Source organism: Ambystoma mexicanum, chromosome 2p (assembly GCF_040938575.1).
Source record: "Ambystoma mexicanum isolate Mex_15411 chromosome 2p, UKY_AmexF1_1, whole genome shotgun sequence".
NCBI classification, from domain to species: Eukaryota; Metazoa; Chordata; class Amphibia; order Caudata; family Ambystomatidae; genus Ambystoma; species Ambystoma mexicanum.
The window spans coordinates 1,477,456,649-1,477,474,962 of NC_090923.1; the positions used below are offsets into that span (position 1 = coordinate 1,477,456,649).

An 18,314-nucleotide genomic window follows, 5' to 3' on the forward strand; every position below is an offset into this window, starting at 1 on the left:
ATAAATGTCAGCACCAGTAGTCCTGCATGCAAGGATACCAGGGAAGCCAGTTCAAGAAATACTTTACATTAGTTATTGACCCCCGAATGAAAATTAAGAGTTGGGCTGTGTCGCTTGCATCTGTGCTCTCATCAAAGGCAGCTGAAAATAATTTGATATCCTTACATTGCATTTTCAGTTGGCTGTAACAATTGTCAGCCATGTCTACAATACGCCGCTGCATTCTCATCCATGAAAGGGGAACATTTGTAAAAGCATCTTTTTTTTCTTTACACACTGCCTCGCAAGTCTCCATCAGGCAGTCTTTTACGAAATCCCCATCGGTGAAAGGCCTTGCTGACTTTGCAATAAGCTGTGCAACCTTATAACTCGCAAAGGTGACACATTCAGATTCTTTTTTTTTCTGCGTAAAAACACCCTGTTGCTTAGTCAGCTGTGCTTTTAGCTCCCCAGCTTTCTTAATTCTTGCTTCCCCCTACAAATCCTTATATTGTGAATGTTTTGTTTCAAAATGGCAGCGGATATTATATTCCTTGGGGACTGCTATGCGCTAGACACAAATGAGACACGAGTCCACATTAGGTTTGAACTCGATGAAAAAAAACTTTAGTCCACTCATCCTTAAATTGACGGTGCTCCTGGTCAATCTTTTAACTGCATTGGACATTGGCAGGGACATCTTTGGAGTACAAAGCAGTGATTCAATGCACCCTGGGGCCTGTGTACTGAGATGGATTACCAACGGTAAAGGGCAGGTTCAAAGGTACTTCGGGGAAGATACAAACTCCACTGTTATGCTCCCACTACAATGGTCCAAGTCTAGACTACATACAAATCATATACTTTTTAACAAGCCTAGAAGCGACAAAAGAACAAGATCAGATCAAAACGTAGCCTCTCATACATATCTTTTATGCACTTTTTGGTGGATACTTGTTTCAAGAATAGCGGGCTGCATTGCATATGAAACATCTATGTAATAGATTAGGGTGGTTAATGCAGGGATTGTCAGGCCATACTATACTAGCCATTTGCAATTGTGAAGTGGCAGAGCTGTGCCATACAAATCCCACCTTTCAAACAAACATTGACCCAGAGCACTAAATGTAGAACTGTAGAAATGCATTGTTGGAAGCCCTTACTTTCAAGAAAAGTCATTTTTTGCATAAACCGCCCAGATTTTACACTCCATGAATATAGCGTGAATCACATTTCAGGAACAATCTGCTTCCAGTGCAGATAGAGCTACATCGGATAAACAAACCTTTCATAATAAACTAAATTTACACTACATACATCGTCATAGCAACAAGAGTATGGCTTTCATTTTATTCTTCCCGCCCTGCATGCAAAGTAACAATAGCATTAATGCAAGCTCAACAAATCCCTCTTGGGATTTATATCCATAGTCATTCCTTCCTAAAAGCATGCAACCTTCTGTTGTGCACAGCGCCCTTCATGCAGCAGTTTGCAGATTGGTCCAGGACTCCACCAAGGAATTGCTACCTGGAGACTGAACAAAATTGTCCGGGACCGTATGCTAACGGAATGGACCCTAAGCAGTGCTGCTGATCTTAAGAGGCAGATAAATGCCTGATTCGGAACCTAAAGATAAAGTGGACATTTGCAAAGTGTTTTTTCCAAAATGTTGATAGTGACTAAATTCAGGGGCACCAATGGAAAAGTGTCCCTCAGTTGCAAATGGCAATTAATTCCTTTTGCGACAAACTGAGTAGTACCCAAAAGGGCTATGGGGTCCCTAGTCACACCACCCATGAAGCTTTCTGGTGCTCAATGGAGAAACATTTCCCCCAAAAACAAACTTCACAGCCCACGTGTGATCATACGCAGAGCACCACAGGGCTGCATCTACAAAAGGGCTAGGGAAGGAGGATTTGGCACTGCCTCTATCCTTTGCAATAATCGTTGTTTCTCGACCCACTCTTCCAAAAAGCTAATTTCAACAAAAGCAGATTCCCAAAATAAAAGCAGAAATCAGGTCCCATAATGTGTGAGTTTTCAGTCTGTTTTTTGCAGAGAGGCCATATAGCAAAGGTAGTGCAATCCGTGGAGGGAAGGGGACAGGGATCTCAAGGTGCACTTGTTTGCGCTCCGGGGATTCTGTAAAGTCAGATTTTGCTGCTGCCATTGCAGACCCCAGCGCACAGAGGGGTGAAGGACAAACAAAGGTGCACTATTTATTTGGCCACACTGCCCTTTATTTATTCAAAAAACAAACGCCCTGCGTCTGGCTGCAGCACATAAATGGCAGTGGTCGTTCACCACTCTCATCAGCATGCCGCAGCAAACGCCAAGGAACTCTGCAGCCATCGCTTCGCTGTGGCCAAAAGAAACGTGTTCCATTGGACACAGGGCTCCTAAGGGTGCTGAACAGGAGAGATGCCCTGTTCCCAAATATTCTGGTCCCATTTCTAGAGCCACTGGGTGGGGGCAAGCTGCCGTGCGCAAGCTGCCGTGCTCACACCCCCCCTCTCCCGTTCGGCACCCATTTCGTACCAAAATCAAAGCCTCTCTCATTTTCCCTACAACCATGACAATGTGCACTGGAACCCACAGCTACGTGCTTCACTTATTACTATAAAAACATTTATTTTAAACCGAGATGTAAACCTGGGCAGCGCGGTATCCACCCCAATGCAGCAGCCCTTTTCCCCCGCCTATCTGCATTCTTCAGTAATCTTTGTGAGGTTGTTCATGCTCCACCCATCGATTCATTGCGTTCCTCCCAAACAAAACTGCACACCACAAAACGCATGTCCATCTCGGTTCTCAATTGAACCTGGCAAGATAGTGCAAAACAATATTGCACACAACGTATGGCAACAATAACAGCACTTACAACAACCTACAGTCCTACACCATTCCCCAGTTAGTAAAGAAACAGTGGCGTACATCCGGCGAACTCAAAGGGGCAATGAACATTCCCAAACAAGTCCTCTATCCCTCTTAATGTAGCATTTGGGAGCAGGACACCTTTCCTGTTCGGAACCCTTATGGTCCGCACTGTGGGAGAGGTGTCCTCTGGGACATTTTTCACCACCACAGGAACCTTTCCTGTGACTTTTGGGCATAAGGCCCCATTCAACATAGGGATTGGATTTATAAAGTTAGGGTATTATTCTTGTGACCTGGTTTCCCTTACTGTATCATTATTTACTTTATTTCAGTTAAGTGAATTGTATGCATTTCTACAAACCTAAGGTGACTGTATATATGTTTGATAACTGGGTGCTGTGTGATAATATTAATAGCTTGATTTCCAGTGTGTTTAGGGCCTATAATAGAGTATTTTTGTAATGACCGTCTATGTGGAATTATTGTGTGCTTCACTGCATGGACTCATTGTGGACCCCTGACCACACTCACTCATTCCAGAGACTAATCCTTGACCTCGCTCCACGCTTACCTTGATTGGGGTTGGCTAACCTCTCAGAGTTCTCCTGTTCACTACAATTAGGTTGGCCTCCTGAAATCTGTCCACCTAGCCAGATTTTACAAATTCATCTTAACAACTAGTATGAGGGGGTGTCTTCTGTTGGAGCGAGAATGGTTTTGAAAAGCACAATGACATAACGCGCAAGCTCTTGATCCATTATTTGCATTGGAATCCGTCTGATTCGATATTGTTCCTGCGTCCTTTATTTTCATGGTCTTCCTGCTCCATGTGCAGAGCCCCACCTTGGGTTTCCAGAATCTTCACCCTTTGTGTCAGCTTGGCTAAATCATGTGACTTTTCACATGAGACGTCTTTAATTTCACTCACCCGCTTCTCAACCGCTAGCATTTGGTGATCTAGGGTAGTGACTTTCTGAGTCAGCTCTGTGAGATTTCCCATAATTTCTTTTTTGAGATCATAAAATAGGTTTTATGTCCAATTTCATTGATAGTGCATTCAAGTACAACATTGGTTCTTGGTTCCCCTGGATTTCAGCTGTCACTAGCTGCTTCTTTTTCTTTGCTCAATCTTGTCCTGATGTAATTAGCGCTGCTATGCTTGCATTTTTACCACCTTTAGCTTGCTTAGTCATGGTGTCGAGGTGTGCACAGTAATGGTGTGGAGGGGTGCCGAGCTTTGAGAAGGGATGCTTCTACCGCATTGGTTTCCCCCAGTCAGGCGCTGCTGATGTATATTATCGAGTCACCAGACTCTCTGCCGGCTTGCCCAGGAGCTCAGATGGCTAAATGGTGATATTGAGGACTGCGTGCTGAGTTGTTGATGTTATTGAGGCCCCAGTTCATTTGGTGTTGCGCCTGGCTGTACTTTGCGCTTCATGCTCTGTAATGCCCAGTTTTCACTAGTGCAGGGTCCAGATTCAACTCACTCCACCTCTGGAGTCTCCCCAAAGGTGCCTCACGTGTCCTGGGGGATCGCACCTCAATCATGCACACAGAAAGTGGTGGCTCCCTTGATTCTGTCTAACGTGTGAGGCTTCAGCCCAGGACCGCTGGATTATTAGGGCTTAGCACCTATGATGCAACTCTTCAGCCCAATCGAGCATCTTCAGTCCAGAATGGGCTGGATGCGGATCTAAGCAGTATCGGTGCACCTTGTCACCGTGCAGTGAACTCCACCCCTGCAAAACTTGTGTGTTGCTACTTGCAGCCATCTGCAATCTTGTCCGTCTTCGTTCCTCCCACTGTCCACTACTTCACATCGTCTGTGCCGGCTGGACAGCGTTGATCGGGTCCCATTGCCATGCTAGTGCCAAGCCCTGATTGCTGATACCCAATCAAGGTGGGTATGGCAGTCCTCAGCACCGAGCAGTCAGTTCTGACCTCATGGGGCACATTTCACCTCACAGCTGACTGAGAACACCACTGCTCCGCTGCTCCCTCCACCTTTTGCCTCAAGTGTTTTTGGCTCACTGCAGAACAGAGTCCGGTCTGAGGCGGCCAGCCAATGCATCCCGATGGGTCGCAGCATACCGTCCGCGCCATCGGGCCTCCTGGACCACCCTCTGCCAACTCTCCAGCACACTCAATGGGCTCCAATCACTGTTCGTGTCATATTTGATTTATAGTGACTTTCCGGGTTCCTGCACTCTTCCCCCTGTATTTCAGGCGCATCTTTTCTCTAGGTTATGGTTTTTCCCGCCGCCCCATGCCAGCAGGCGCCAGGGAGCTGGAGCATTCCCGCCGTCCCATGCCAGCAGGCACCAGGGAGCTTGAGCAGATTGGGACCCTCATGTTCCATAGTCAAGCCACGCCCCCACATAATTCTTGTTTAACATTTATTTATCCACAAATAATTTCAAATACAATGTTTGAGACGATTCCAGGGAATCCATTCCCTCTCCCCAGGGGGAGCCATCACCTGTGGGACTAGGTAGGCGAGCACGCCAAGTCTCACAACGCCGATGGAAAAGGGAAGGCAGGATCCCACTGGGGGTGGTATCCCTTAGAGGACAGGCCATCCCTTAACAGGAATATGAATCACCCTCCCTTATCTCAGGAAGCCAATGTTCATTTGTTATTTGGGAGTTGTGCCAAATCACTGTGGGATCTAGTTTGGTTTCTGACCTTGTACTGTTTCCATCACTAAAACAATGGAGTGTTTCATCTCCTGTCGGAGATGGATATAAACACCCCAAGAGACTAACGCAAGGGAGAGCGGAAAGGGGAGCAGGGGCGCAGCATGCAAGCCTGTGGAGCCAAGCTGCAGAAGAGGGCCTGTCCCCCTTTGAGGCAGAGTCATAAGGCAGCCCAATACAGACAGTGTGGAACGCAGAGGAGCAAGGAAGCCTGTGGAACACTCCTCCCTGCAACCAGGCCTTGAGCTGCAGAAGCACGGTCCCACTGCACCACGTAGAAACACGCCCACCTAAAACAGGGCCGTCTAGCGTCTGCTGGAACCAACACCGAAGAACTGTCAGGAACTGATAGGAAGGCTGAGCCCTGAGCACTGACATGGAAGAGCAAAGAGGAGCCAGAACCGCACTGCTGCCTCCCTGTAGAAATGTTGCTCCAACGAGCCTGTTACGCGGTATGCTCAGGGAACAGAGAGGAAGGCATGCAATAAAAGACTTTAGATTGTTCAGTTGGAGGCCTCTCTAATTGCAGATGCTCACATAACTTATGTGAATCATACATAGAACTATTATCTACGCCTCCGCAAGAACATCCGCCCCTATATCTCTGAGAGAAACTGTACCACAATTGCACGAGCTACCATCCTGACCAGATTAGACTACTGCAATTCCTTACTAAGTGGCGCTTCATTCTCCAACCTTAAGAGATGTCAGGTGATCCAAAATGACGCATTTCGAATTGTTACTTACACAGCAGAACCCACATTTCAGATCACAGGAGGAAACTTAATTGGCTGCCCATCCGGGAACAGATTGGTTTCAAAATAGGCCCCATGGTTCACTGTTGCCTCTTTGGCATTATACCAGAGTATCTCAAACCATTGGCTTTATTGTACCACCCCATCAGATCCTCTTGCTCTTCCCGCTTAGGGCTGATACAGGGTCCCACAGTAAAACGCACCAATGGCCTTGGTAGACCTTTTCCCGCAAAAGCGGCCTGCTTCTGGAATGGGCTGTCCCTTGCTCTCAGGCTCGAACCAGATTTAAAACTCTTCAGGAAATCTCTAAAAACGTTCCTTTTCAAATGATCTAACTTCGCACCTCCGCTAATTATCTAGCTCTACCGGTCTCGTTTTACATGTTCAATTCAACTGTGTCAATGTCCGCGCCCCGATGCCTGCAGGCTGTCGGCGCATTACAAATATATAACTAAAATAAAAAATAAAAGGCGGACCGGCCCAGAAATACCCCAACCCGGGTTGAGAAAGCATAAGGCCCAAGATGGGCTGAATCGTATACATATACCCCAACCTGGGGCGAGGAAGTAAAGGGTTGAAGAGGGGCTGAAATATCATTAAGCCCGATAAGGGGGCGAGGATTCATTCATCCCATGCCGAGGTGAGAAGTGGAAGAGCCCTAGAAGGGCTGAGGCAAGAGGTTGCCCGAGACTTCGTGAGAATCTAAATACCCCTTGCTGAGGTGAGAGACTAAAAAGCATTAGAGGGGCTGAGAGCCCGAAGAATCCAAGAAAGAATAAGAGAGCAAGCAGCCGAAGCTGAGCAGAGAGACTGGATACCGTACAAGGGTTTGTGAAACCTGAGACCCCAGGAATGGTAGGAAGAGAGAGGCCTGGCTATCCAAGGACGCTTGTCAAGATTCTGTTTTGTACAGAATTAAGCAGCAGACGTGAAGCCTGTAGACATTGAGTTTTCCCCTGCACTACGGGCATTAGTACAAAAGAAGCGTATATTCTGAAACTGTAAGACAGACACACGCCACAGAGACATTAGCTGCTGAAAAGGTAAGACCGTAGCAGTGAGGGTCAGAAACCAGCCAGTTGTGCAAGAGGCCATTAAGTAGCTTTCATTTATAGTTGTTGTTACTTTGTAATGGTAGGGTTAGAATCAGGCCAGTTACATTTCTGAACACAGGGCAACTTTACATTTGTACGACATAGTGACGTGCACCCTTTTGGGCTTTTTCCCTTCATTCAGTTTACGGACAATAAACTAAGGTTTTTGCACCATAATAAAAGCATTTCAGTACAAAACACAATGAGTTGTCCGTCTCCTGAATCTAATTTACCACAGTGTAAAAGTATGTAAAAACTTTATACTTGGTAACTGGTGGCATCCCACTGAGCAGCAGTAACTTCAACTGAGCGTTTGCTGTAACTATTGATCAGTCCATCGCATCTATCTTGAGGTCTATTCCTTCATATAGAATGGCTTCAAATCAGTGACAGTTAAGGGCTTCCCTGAACGGACATCTTGCTTCAGGTCCCACCACAACATTTCAATAGGTTTTAATGCAGACATTGACTAGGTCAATCTAAAATACAGAATTTCTTGTTATACAAACAAACCATTATTTTCTAAATCTGTTTACAGTTGCGGATCACTATCTTGCTGCATGACTAACTTTTGGTTTAGCTTCAGCTCACAGACATATTTTTTGAAATTCACCTCAACATACTTTGGACACAATGTAGAATTAATGCTGCACCAGTGATGGCAAGCCGTCCAAGGTCTGGGGGAGAAAAGCGACACCAAACCGAGACACTCACAGCCCCAGGCTGAGATGAGGTTCTTATTTTTTAACACGGTTTGGTTTTCACTAAATAAATTGTTTTGAATGGAGGAAAAAAGGTCTACCTTTGCCTCGTCTGTCCTTCGAACATGAAGATTGGTGGACAATCCAAATATCTACTCTTTGTAGATTTTGAAATGGGCCATTCTTTTCTGAGTACAATCGTTGTAGCTATCCTTCTATGGACACCATACGTTTTAACGTTTTTCTGATGGTTAAATCAAGAACACTGGCATTAGTCGAAAGGGGGAGCTACCTGCAGATTTTTTGATGTTCCTCAGGGTTCCTTTGAGACTTCCTGGATGTTATGCTTATTTGTTCTTCAATAGATTTTGGTAGGATGACCACTCCAGGAAAAAGTGTGGTCTTGAAATGTCGTCTCAGTTTGTAGACAATCTGTATGGCAGGGAATTGGCAGAGCCAAAAATCACTAGGAAACTATTTGTAAATATACGGATGATCGTGGTATGACTGTTTTCCACAAAATTGGATAGTAAAGCCCAATCAAACAAAGTGTCCAACCTTTATATATGGTGGTGTCTTCGAACTCACTAAAGAAGATATACCCAATTCTGAACTGGTTCCAATTATCCACTTCAAATTAAATGAAAAAACAGGGTTTAACATTTCTTTGCACATCTCCCACTTCTTAATTACACATTGTCTAACTCGTACATCATTTTGTTTTAGAAGGAATGAAATTAGTTTATTAGAGGAGCCCAATTGGATATTTAATAAAGGCCTTTTTTTATACAGTAATGCTATCTATCATGAGTTACATTGAGTTGAGTAAAAATGAACTGTTACGAGGGGCAAGATGCTCCACTGGGATGTGAATGTGCGCACTATAAATGCCCCTATTTGTTGTTATGGTAAAGCTATGTTATTTCCGTTATTATCATAGTCAAAAACAGGTTCTCAACACAATACATTATTTCATGAGTTGCAGGTTTTAGGCTTAGGTGGAGAGCATCAGAGAAGGATGTTCACAATGCATTTTGAATCAGACAGGCACAAATATCATATCCCATTTCCTCACCTCTGCCAAGGCCATAGATCCTTTCTGTTCCTTCTGTGTCAGAAGGGTTGTGTGGATGTAGGTTTTCCTCTATTTTGATAGTGTGAAACTCATTGATATTAGTAGCCAGGTCACCTGTTAAATACAGAAAAAAGCAATGATTTACCTTTACTAAAATGGTAAGCTTATGATTTTACATCATATGTCAGTTTAAAAGTTGAGCTGGAGGCACTTACTAAGAGGAAATATGGTTAATATAAATTCTTGTCCCATCCCCTCTTCAATATTTATCAATAATATTGTTATCAATTGAAAATTGACCCACCTATCTAAACTAAGCCCAGATTATGCCAGTTTCACCATTGATGGAAATGACATAAAAGTAGCTAAGGAAGTGAAGACCCTAGTCTTCTATCTGGACGCTACCATGAACTCCACTAAACAAGTCAACTCCCTAGCCTCTTCTACCGCATACACGTGCAAACTTATCAGAGCTAGCAAACAATTCCTCTCCACTGACAGCTGCCTTATTCTTGTGAGAGCCCTCGTACTCTCTAAATTGGATTACTCTAACGCGCTTTACATTGGTGCAAACAAACAGATTATCCAAAAAATACAGGTACTCCAGAACAATGCCTTGAGAGCAGCACTCAAGATCAACAGAAATTAACACATTTCTTCCACGAGAAGAAAATACAAATGGTTATCTACCTTTACAAGTGCCTCAATAATAGAGCACCGCCATACCTCACTGACAGAATCAGTAGGAAAACCTCTCTCAGACCGACCAGAACAGCTAACTCTAATTGCCTCCAAGTACCACGCTTGAAACTCTCCACTATTGGGGGACACAGCTTCCCAGTTAAGGCTGCACAATTGTGGAACTCCCTACCCCCTGGCCTTAGAGAATACCAATCCTTTTCTAAATTCAGACAGAACTTGACAGACTGGCCAAAAGTAAATGATAAATAACTATCTGACTAACACTCACTTGACTATCCACATGCTCCTTCACTGCAAACCCTTCTGCACATTGAGTCACTTACTATGTGTTAGTCCCCTCTGGGCACCCTCTCTATGCTATGTCGTACTGTGATAACTTTGTATCTAGCCGCTCATGCAATGCACATTGTATTTATACCTTTGTATCTCGTGCACTTATCTATGTCTTGTATTTCTTGTACCTATGTAACCAAGCTGAACGTATCCTTATTGCCGGCGCCCTGATGCCCCTGGGTCTGGAGCGCTTTATAAATAAAATAAACAAACAAACAAATAAACAAACAAAACGGTCTTCTTCTCCCATTCAGAGCTGTTATGTAGAATTTCCTTTTTGAGTGTAATTCTCCCCACTTTGTGAGTCCCCCAGAACTTTTTGCTGGACTCTTATTTTTTGATCTAATTCTCCTGAGGCAGTGGGACCCTTTTTCCACACACACTCATTTTTTTACTCTTTACTTGGGAACGCTTTTTGTCTCTCTTTTTTTAAAAAAAATGTATTTTATTAGGTTTTAACACTTAACAATTCTTTCAATAAGGAAAGACAGAGAAAAGGTTACATATGCGTCCATAACCGGTACATATTTAGAAAGTGCTTTTTCAAATCGCCTAGTAACATCTGTGTACATTGCATAAGTCCAATAATATACACACAACAATATAACAATGGAAGTAACATCGATAATGTTCTCATTTCCATTATACGTTTACACCTTCCCACCTCCCCCCACCCCTCACGGACAAGGGAATCGTGCAACCTAGGAATTATGGTTTCGTGGTCATGTATTCATCTTCGCGGGCTGAGAATTTTTCGATGTGGTGTGTTCGGGGGCTCGTTATAGGGAGGTATTGCCCTCACGATTTAACTGGTGCCTGAGTTGTAGTGAGGAAGGGGCCTTGGAATAGATAGGGGGGGACTAATACACAAGAAGAGAAGGACCCAGTCCAACCCTATAAACAGTGGGCCTCATTATCATTTGGGGTTGGGTGTCCGTTCGATGTGTGTGTGCTTAGGAAATCTGACCACAAGAGTTCACATTGTGTTGCCCTGCCGTGGAGTGATGCAGTAATTTTCTCCATGGTACATATGTTCATTGCTACATTGATCCACTCCTTCTCAGTCGGGGTCGTAAGTGATTTCCATTTAGTGGCCAGTAGAGCCTGAGCAGCGAGTAACAGAGGGGGGGTCAAACCTTGGACTCTCTTGCATTCATCCTCTATTTTCTCAAGACTGAACAGAACAAGATGAGGGCCCGCGGTTCTGTGAATCCCATCCATGTGCCTGATCCACCCTAAGACTTCATCCCAGAACACCTTAATCTTAGGACATCCCCACCACATATGCCAATAATCTGCGACCTGTCCAGATTCACGCCAACAAAAGGGAGAGGATGATTGGTACATCTTGGATAACTTGTAGGGGTCGTATTGCCAGCGGTGCAAGAGTTTGATGGAGTGGAGTTTGTATTGGCACGATATGGAAGTACGTGTTGCCATACGACACATTTTATCCCACATCTCTTCGATTTCCATCCCCATGTCGTTCTCCCATCGTGTTCTGAGGTTATGTGTGCTCCCACTACCCGCCTCTAGTAGCATTTTGTACATGGTGGAAATCAGGCCTTTCCTATCAGTCTTGGAGTCTAGCATTTTCTCAAAGGGGGTAAGCTCCCTAGTCAGTTTTTCCTTCCATGCTGCCTTCGTCAAGACACCCTTGATCTGTAGATAGTGGAAAGTGGACAGCACGCCTATATTCAGGGCCTCTGTTAGTTCTGGGAGAGTGATGAAGGAATCGCTTCGGAGAAGCTGGCCTACCCTTTCTAGCCCTGCTTCATACCACGCCTGGAACCTTTCGACATTGGGGATATGCTTGTTGATGCCCGGGGACCATAAGTGGCTCAGTGGAGACGGCCATGTTGTGATTTCTCTCATCCCTGGGCCCTCCCTCCATATTTCCCATATGGCGGCGAAGAGCGGGTGGCTCCTTCGTCTTCCTCAATATTCTCTTTCGTGGAGCCCATAGCCATTCCGAGAGTGTCGCTGCGTCTAGGTAGTGATTATCCATTGCTATCCACTGTGGTTCTTTGTGGCTGCGTAAGTGAGGGACAAATATTCGTAATTGGGCGGCAGCATAGTTTTTTTGAGGTCGGGGAGGCCTACCCCTCCTTTATCTTTGGGCAGCGTCAATGTGCTGTAGGCGATCCTGGCTTTTTTCCCCCGCCACAGGAATTTCAGAGTCGCTTTTTTAACCTCTGTGAAATATTGTTCCGGTATTCTGATAGGGAGCATCTGGAAAGGATAGAGAAACCTCGGGAGACAGGTCATTTTTATGGCGTTAAGCCGACCAAGCCATAAGATCGTCAATTTGTCCCACCTGGCCAGGTCTGCGTGGAATTTAGTAAGGAGCCTTGGGAAGTTCGCCTCATATAGGGAATCTAATTGTTTCGTAATTTGTATCCCTAAATATTGCATGGTGTCATGCTCAATTGTCAATCCAAGGGACGAGTATTTTGTTGCGTTTACCTCCGCAGCCCCCTGAAGGGGAAACAGTATAGATTTGGAGCGATTGACCTTAAACCCCGATAGCTGACCATACTCTTACAGGAGGGATATAGCTCGGGGAATGGATCTTTCAGGATTGACCACATGCAGAAGTATGTCGTTGGCGTACCGTGCTAACTTGTACTCTGTGTGTCCCAGGTGGATCCCTTCTATTCCAGTGTCCTTCCTTATATTGTGTGACAACGGTTCGAGTGATAAAGCAAACAAAATGGCTGATAGGGGGCATTCCATGTCTGGTACCCCGCTTCAACTGAAGCCACCTAGAATATTCCTTGTTTACAAATACCAAGGCTGTATGTGTCGTGTAGATTGCCTGGATTCCTTTTCTAAGGTTGGGGCCCATTCCAATTTTCCGAAGAACCTCCATTAGGAAGTCCCAATCTACCCTGTCGAATGCTTTTTCTGCATCGATGGAAAACAGTGAGGGGTCGGTGTTCAGGTTGTGGGAGGCATGCACCAAATGTAGGGTCTTGCGCATGGTGTCTGCACCCTGGCGGCCGAGTATGAAGCCCACTTGGTCGGGGTGGATAAGGCGGGGCATGAATGATTCAATCCTAGCTGCCAGGACCCTGGTATATATTTTTGCGTCTATGTTGAGCAAAGAGATGGGACGATAAGATCTGCATTTCTTGGGATCTCTCCCCTCTTTTGGGATTACCGTTATGAGTGTCCTGACAAATGAGTCTGGAGGTTTCCCTGTCTCTAAGATTTCATTAAATAGTTCAACAAGGAAGGGCGTGAGCTGTAGGGCGAATGTTTTGTAGAAACCTGCCGTATACCCATCTTCTCCCGGGGATTTGCCTAGCGTGAGTCGCTTTATGGCTTCCTGAATCTCTTATTCAGTTATGGGGGCGTCTAGGGTTTCTGACTCAATGCATGTCAGTTTGGGCATGTCAACATCAGCTAGATAGGACTGAATGCTAGACTTGTCTGGGTCCAACTCTGGGGTGTACAGAGCTTCATAAAAGTCTGCAAAGGCTTCCGGGATGGTGGTCCGACTTATTTCAGTGTTGGGCTCTCCATCAGATATTTCCTGCACCCTGCGTTCTGCCTGTTGTGCTCGTAATCTGGCCGCCAACAACGCATCCGCTTTATCTCCCTTCTCATAAATTTTTTGTTTTAAGAGGAGAAGTTTGCAAGCTATTTGTTCATGTTCTAGGAGGCAGAGTTCTTCCCTTTTTTTCCTAGCTTCTGTGACTTTTTCAGAATGAATGACATCCCCTTCCTTCGCTTCGTTATCTAGTTGGGTGATTTCTCTGCGGAGTCTGTTTTCAATCAGAGTTCTCTCTCTTTTTTTATTGGCTCCCTCCCTCATAAGGATTCCCCTCCAGGTCACTTTACCCGCTTCCCAGACCCCCTGTTTGGAGACCTCCCCGGTATCGTTCTATCGAAAGTATTCTGTAATTTCAGTTTCCATCTGTGACTTAAAAACAAGATCTTTCCATAGGGTCTCATTACACCTCCATTTTCCGCATCTAACTGGTAGGGATCCCCATATTAAATTGGCGATCACCATGTCATGGTCTGACCATGAGATCGGTGTGATTTCTGAGTGCGAGGTTGTGTTACATAGGTCTCTTGAGGAATAGAGGTGGTCAATGCGAGTGAGTGTATTACGTGGAGCTGAGAAGAAAGTGTAAGCCCTCTCTATAGGGTGCATTTGTCGCCACACATCAGTCAATCCATACAATTCCATCATTACCTTGAATTGGACGTGGTCTCCTCCAAGTTTATCACGTGTTTCTGGGTTACCGGGGTACCAATCTAACGCGGGATCAGCCCATGTATTGAAATCTCCTCCAAGGATGACATGTCCTGTTGACTCTAGCATGATTTTAGGGATTGTTTTGGAGAGGAATCTGACTTGCCCTACGTTGGGGGGAGTAAATCGTGGCAATTGTGGTGGACACATTCCCAATAATCCCCGAAACAAGCAAGGCTCGACCTTCCGCGTCTGACCAAACCTTTGTGGTCTTGAGGTCTATCCCCTTTCTAATGAGTATTCCCACTCCCCCCCTCTTTAGTGGTCCCGAACCCCAGAACTCCAACCCGGATCGCCTCCCCAGGATCACTCTCTCATCACCTCTCATATATTTGGTCTCTTGCAATAAAAGTATATCAATTTTCGATCTCCGGAATTCTCTAAAGACGAGTGATCTCTTAGTCGGTGAATTAAGACCCTAGACATTCAGCGTTCCCACCCTTATGGCACCCCTGCAACATGATTCAGCGGTCATCATGACAACGGAGTCCAAGTCCATACGTACTCTCGGACCATTTCAACCCGTTCCCTCGATGCTTAGTTAACCACGCAACCATTTCCCCTTGTAGAGTTCCCGAATGTACCTTTGACCTGACACGTGCGCCTGTCCCCCCCTCCCCACCCACCCCCCCCTCCCTGAGGTCGGTGGCATCCGATTGAGCCTAGTTGGAAACACTAGCCCGGAACCGAACCACCAGTGGAGACCGTTACCTCACGGTCCCCTTAAAAAATAAACATCAACGTAACTAATGAGCCCCTGGTAACCTCCCCCCAGAGTGAGCACATTTCTGCAAAATAAGTGGAGGTCTCAATCACATTCCCTCAATACACACCCGTGTCTTCCCCTTATTTCAATTCAAGCAAATTGTACCATACTCGTTGAAGGTCAACTGCCCCCTTCCGGGGTGCCATTTCCTCTACGGTATTTTCTCGAGCCTTTCACCTTCCTCCTCTTCGGGCCCTGTGTCTGCCATTCCCTCCCGTCCTTGGGGGCATGGTCACGAGACTCATCCTGATCCCGCGGGCCTAGTAAATCGGATATGCATGTTTTGATTTGTTGCTCAGAGCTCAACCCGATTCTTGTGCCTTCATGTTTGAAGGAAAGAGAGAAGGGGTATCCCCATCTGTAGCGCATGTCACGAGTTTTGAGCCATGTCGTAAGTGATTTGCACATTTTCCTCAGGGCTAAGGTCAGGGAGGAGAGGTCCTGATATATCGTTATTTGGGATCCACTTAGGGTGATGGTGCCTCCACTCCTCGCCTTTTCCAACACTCTCATTCTATCCTGATAGCGATGAAATCGTGCCAGAACTGATCTCGGGCCTCCAGGCGGGCCTCCCGTTCTGTGAATGCGCTCTGTCTTGGGTTCATCAATATTGTCGTCCGCAACTAGGAGCTTGATGATGTCATGTAGGGTCGTTTCAGGTCCTCTTCTGTTTCCCCTTCCTTCTCGGGAATCCCAAAAAAGCATAGGTTGTTTCTCCTTTGCCGGTTCTCCAAATCATCCATCTTAAGTTTGAACTCTTGCTCTCTTCGTTCCAGTTCCATTATTCTGTGGGCCAGCTGTTTTTCCAAGACGTCGATTGAGGCCTGGTTGTTCTCGACCCCCTCAACCCTATCCTCTATGTTGTCAAGGCGCTGTGTGAGTTTATCAATTTTCCCCCCAATGTTGGCCCCCATATTCCTTATTTCCGCGAGTAAGCCTGCTATGTCTCCTTTAGTGGCGGCGGTTTCCGTATCTGTGATTGGTGAAGTGGCCATTTTGGGGTCGTTTTCGGGTCGGCGTTATGAACCGTATGCGTAGATGGCAAGTTTCTGTCGGGCGTTCATGCGCCTGATATTATGTGTACGTTTCAGACAGTGCAGCTGCCGGAATGTTTGTTACCACAGAGGAGGCACACGCCCCTGCCTTTCTTACTCCCCCTTTTTACTTTCCGTGTAACTGAGACCGCGTCAGGGGGCCTTTCCCTCTGTGATGTGGATGCGTCTGTCTTTGCAGCCTGGGTAGGGTCCTTGACCCGTGAGTGAGGCTGTGGACTGAGTTGTAGATAATTTCCCGCTGGCTTGTGGTCACCTCCCCATGACGGTCCGTGTTTTAAGTGAGGAGTCCATCTATTATATCCCTGGTCCCATGATGTTATCTTAGGGAGGGTCAGGTTCCTCGTGCAACCCGGAGGATCACGACAGTCCACGCCAGGCTGGTTAGCGTGAGACTGTATGAGTCCCGGGGGGCGGATTACCTCGGGTGGTGTGCAAGCCCTTCCCCCTATCTCTGCCGCCTCCAGTGGGACAAGATGACTCTGTATTCCATGGGGTAGATATCTCAAGGCGTGTGCAATGAGGGAGATACCATCCTCCGTGTATCTTGCTTTCACCGTTATGTTTCTATATCTTTCGAGGGATCTCACGACTTCCCAGGTGGGGGTGGTACGGGAGACTGTGTTAGGTATCGCTTATTTATTCTTCCTGTAAGGTGCCTCCTCGAGCTGCAGTCAGGGATGCGAGTAAAGGTTGTCCCCCAGGCCTACTGTTCATGCGCACTGAAAAATTGTCCCTCCTGCGAGGGAAACTACGGATAATACGCGACCACGCGTGAGCGTGTTGTCGCGATCCTGACCGTTCAGTTTGTAGGGACCCGTTCTGGGCCATGAGGCGCGGACGAGGCCGCGAACGGTCCTGCTGTGGTCTCGGGGCGAGACCGCCGTATAATTGCGGGTACACGGAGGTGGGGGGTCGACGGTGATCACTTACTTTCCACAGACTGCGGGGAAGCACCAGCGTCTCGCCACGTGGGAGCCGGGTCGCACACCCATCCAGCAGGATGCCCGCTTCGTGTGATGTGTCCAGGGGGAAGCGAGTTGGGCCCGCCGCGAAGCTGTATTCCAGCGGGAGAGGAAGCGCCGGACCCATGCCCCCACCTTCTTCCTGGGCCGCCCAGTGTCACACCACCTCCAGAGATCTCTCCGCTCCTCTCTCTGCTAATCCGGTTCGCCGGCCCGTCTGCCGGGGCCTCGCATCTGGGAATGGTGGCGTGTGAGCGCGAGGGCACAGCATTCAGCTCTCGTATCACTGGGTGGTGGTGCAGCGGCCGCTCCCGTCAGGCCAAGAGTTCCGGCGGAGTCGGGGCCGAATTTGGTTTCGATTTCGCCTCCACACTTTCACGAGAATATCTGCGGGAAGCCGGGGGCGTTTTCACCCGGATTTTCTCCCATGCGTGACGGTGACCTTCCCACACCTCCGTCTCGGGTCTCAGCTCTGGGGGGGTCTAAAAACGGGGGCTCATTTCATTTTTAGGGACCTCGGAACGGGAACTCACGCAGGAGAGGATCTCATCCGTGCGCCCCCTGGTGGCCAACCTTTTTGTCTCTTTTTGATACTCTTTTATGGAGTTATGCTTTCCTCCATCTTTTCTGGCATCTACATTTTACTAGTGCAGCAAACAGCACTTTCTGTGAAGTGCTGCTGGAAGCTCCTTGAGCTTTCCTTTTTTATTTTACCTGGTTAACCTACTGTTACCAGGGCAGGGGGACACCCTTCTGTCCCTCCTGTGTCTATTTTATTGAGATTGGCACACCCCACCTTATGTGGAGTGCTGATGGGACACAGTGCCTCCCTTTTCTCACTGTTCCAGTAATATTTAGTTACTGTTACAAGTTCATTTGACAGGCTGGTAGCAGTATACCTTTGCAAATAATAAAATAAAGTGGGCACCACACTTTTAGTAAGTCTGTATGTTAATGTTAGGCACTCAAAAAAAATGGAGTCAAAAATAGGACCAAAGCTCAAATGGATGCTTACAGGAGCTGGCTGCAATAAGTCTGGAGACACCCTGACT

The 18,314-nt window shown here is 46.6% G+C and overlaps 1 protein-coding gene across 1 annotated transcript in view; it reads right to left on the reverse strand.

The window, feature by feature from the left end:
* The window catches only part of LOC138567646 (zinc finger protein 398-like), a 1,191,033-nt gene that overhangs the window by 532,043 nt on the left and 640,676 nt on the right, over nt 1-18,314 (reverse strand). Inside the window, exon 4 of the mRNA XM_069646115.1 lies at nt 9,178-9,291. Coding sequence (XP_069502216.1) covers nt 9,178-9,291 — 114 coding nt within the window. The remainder of the gene's footprint in view (nt 1-9,177; nt 9,292-18,314) is intronic.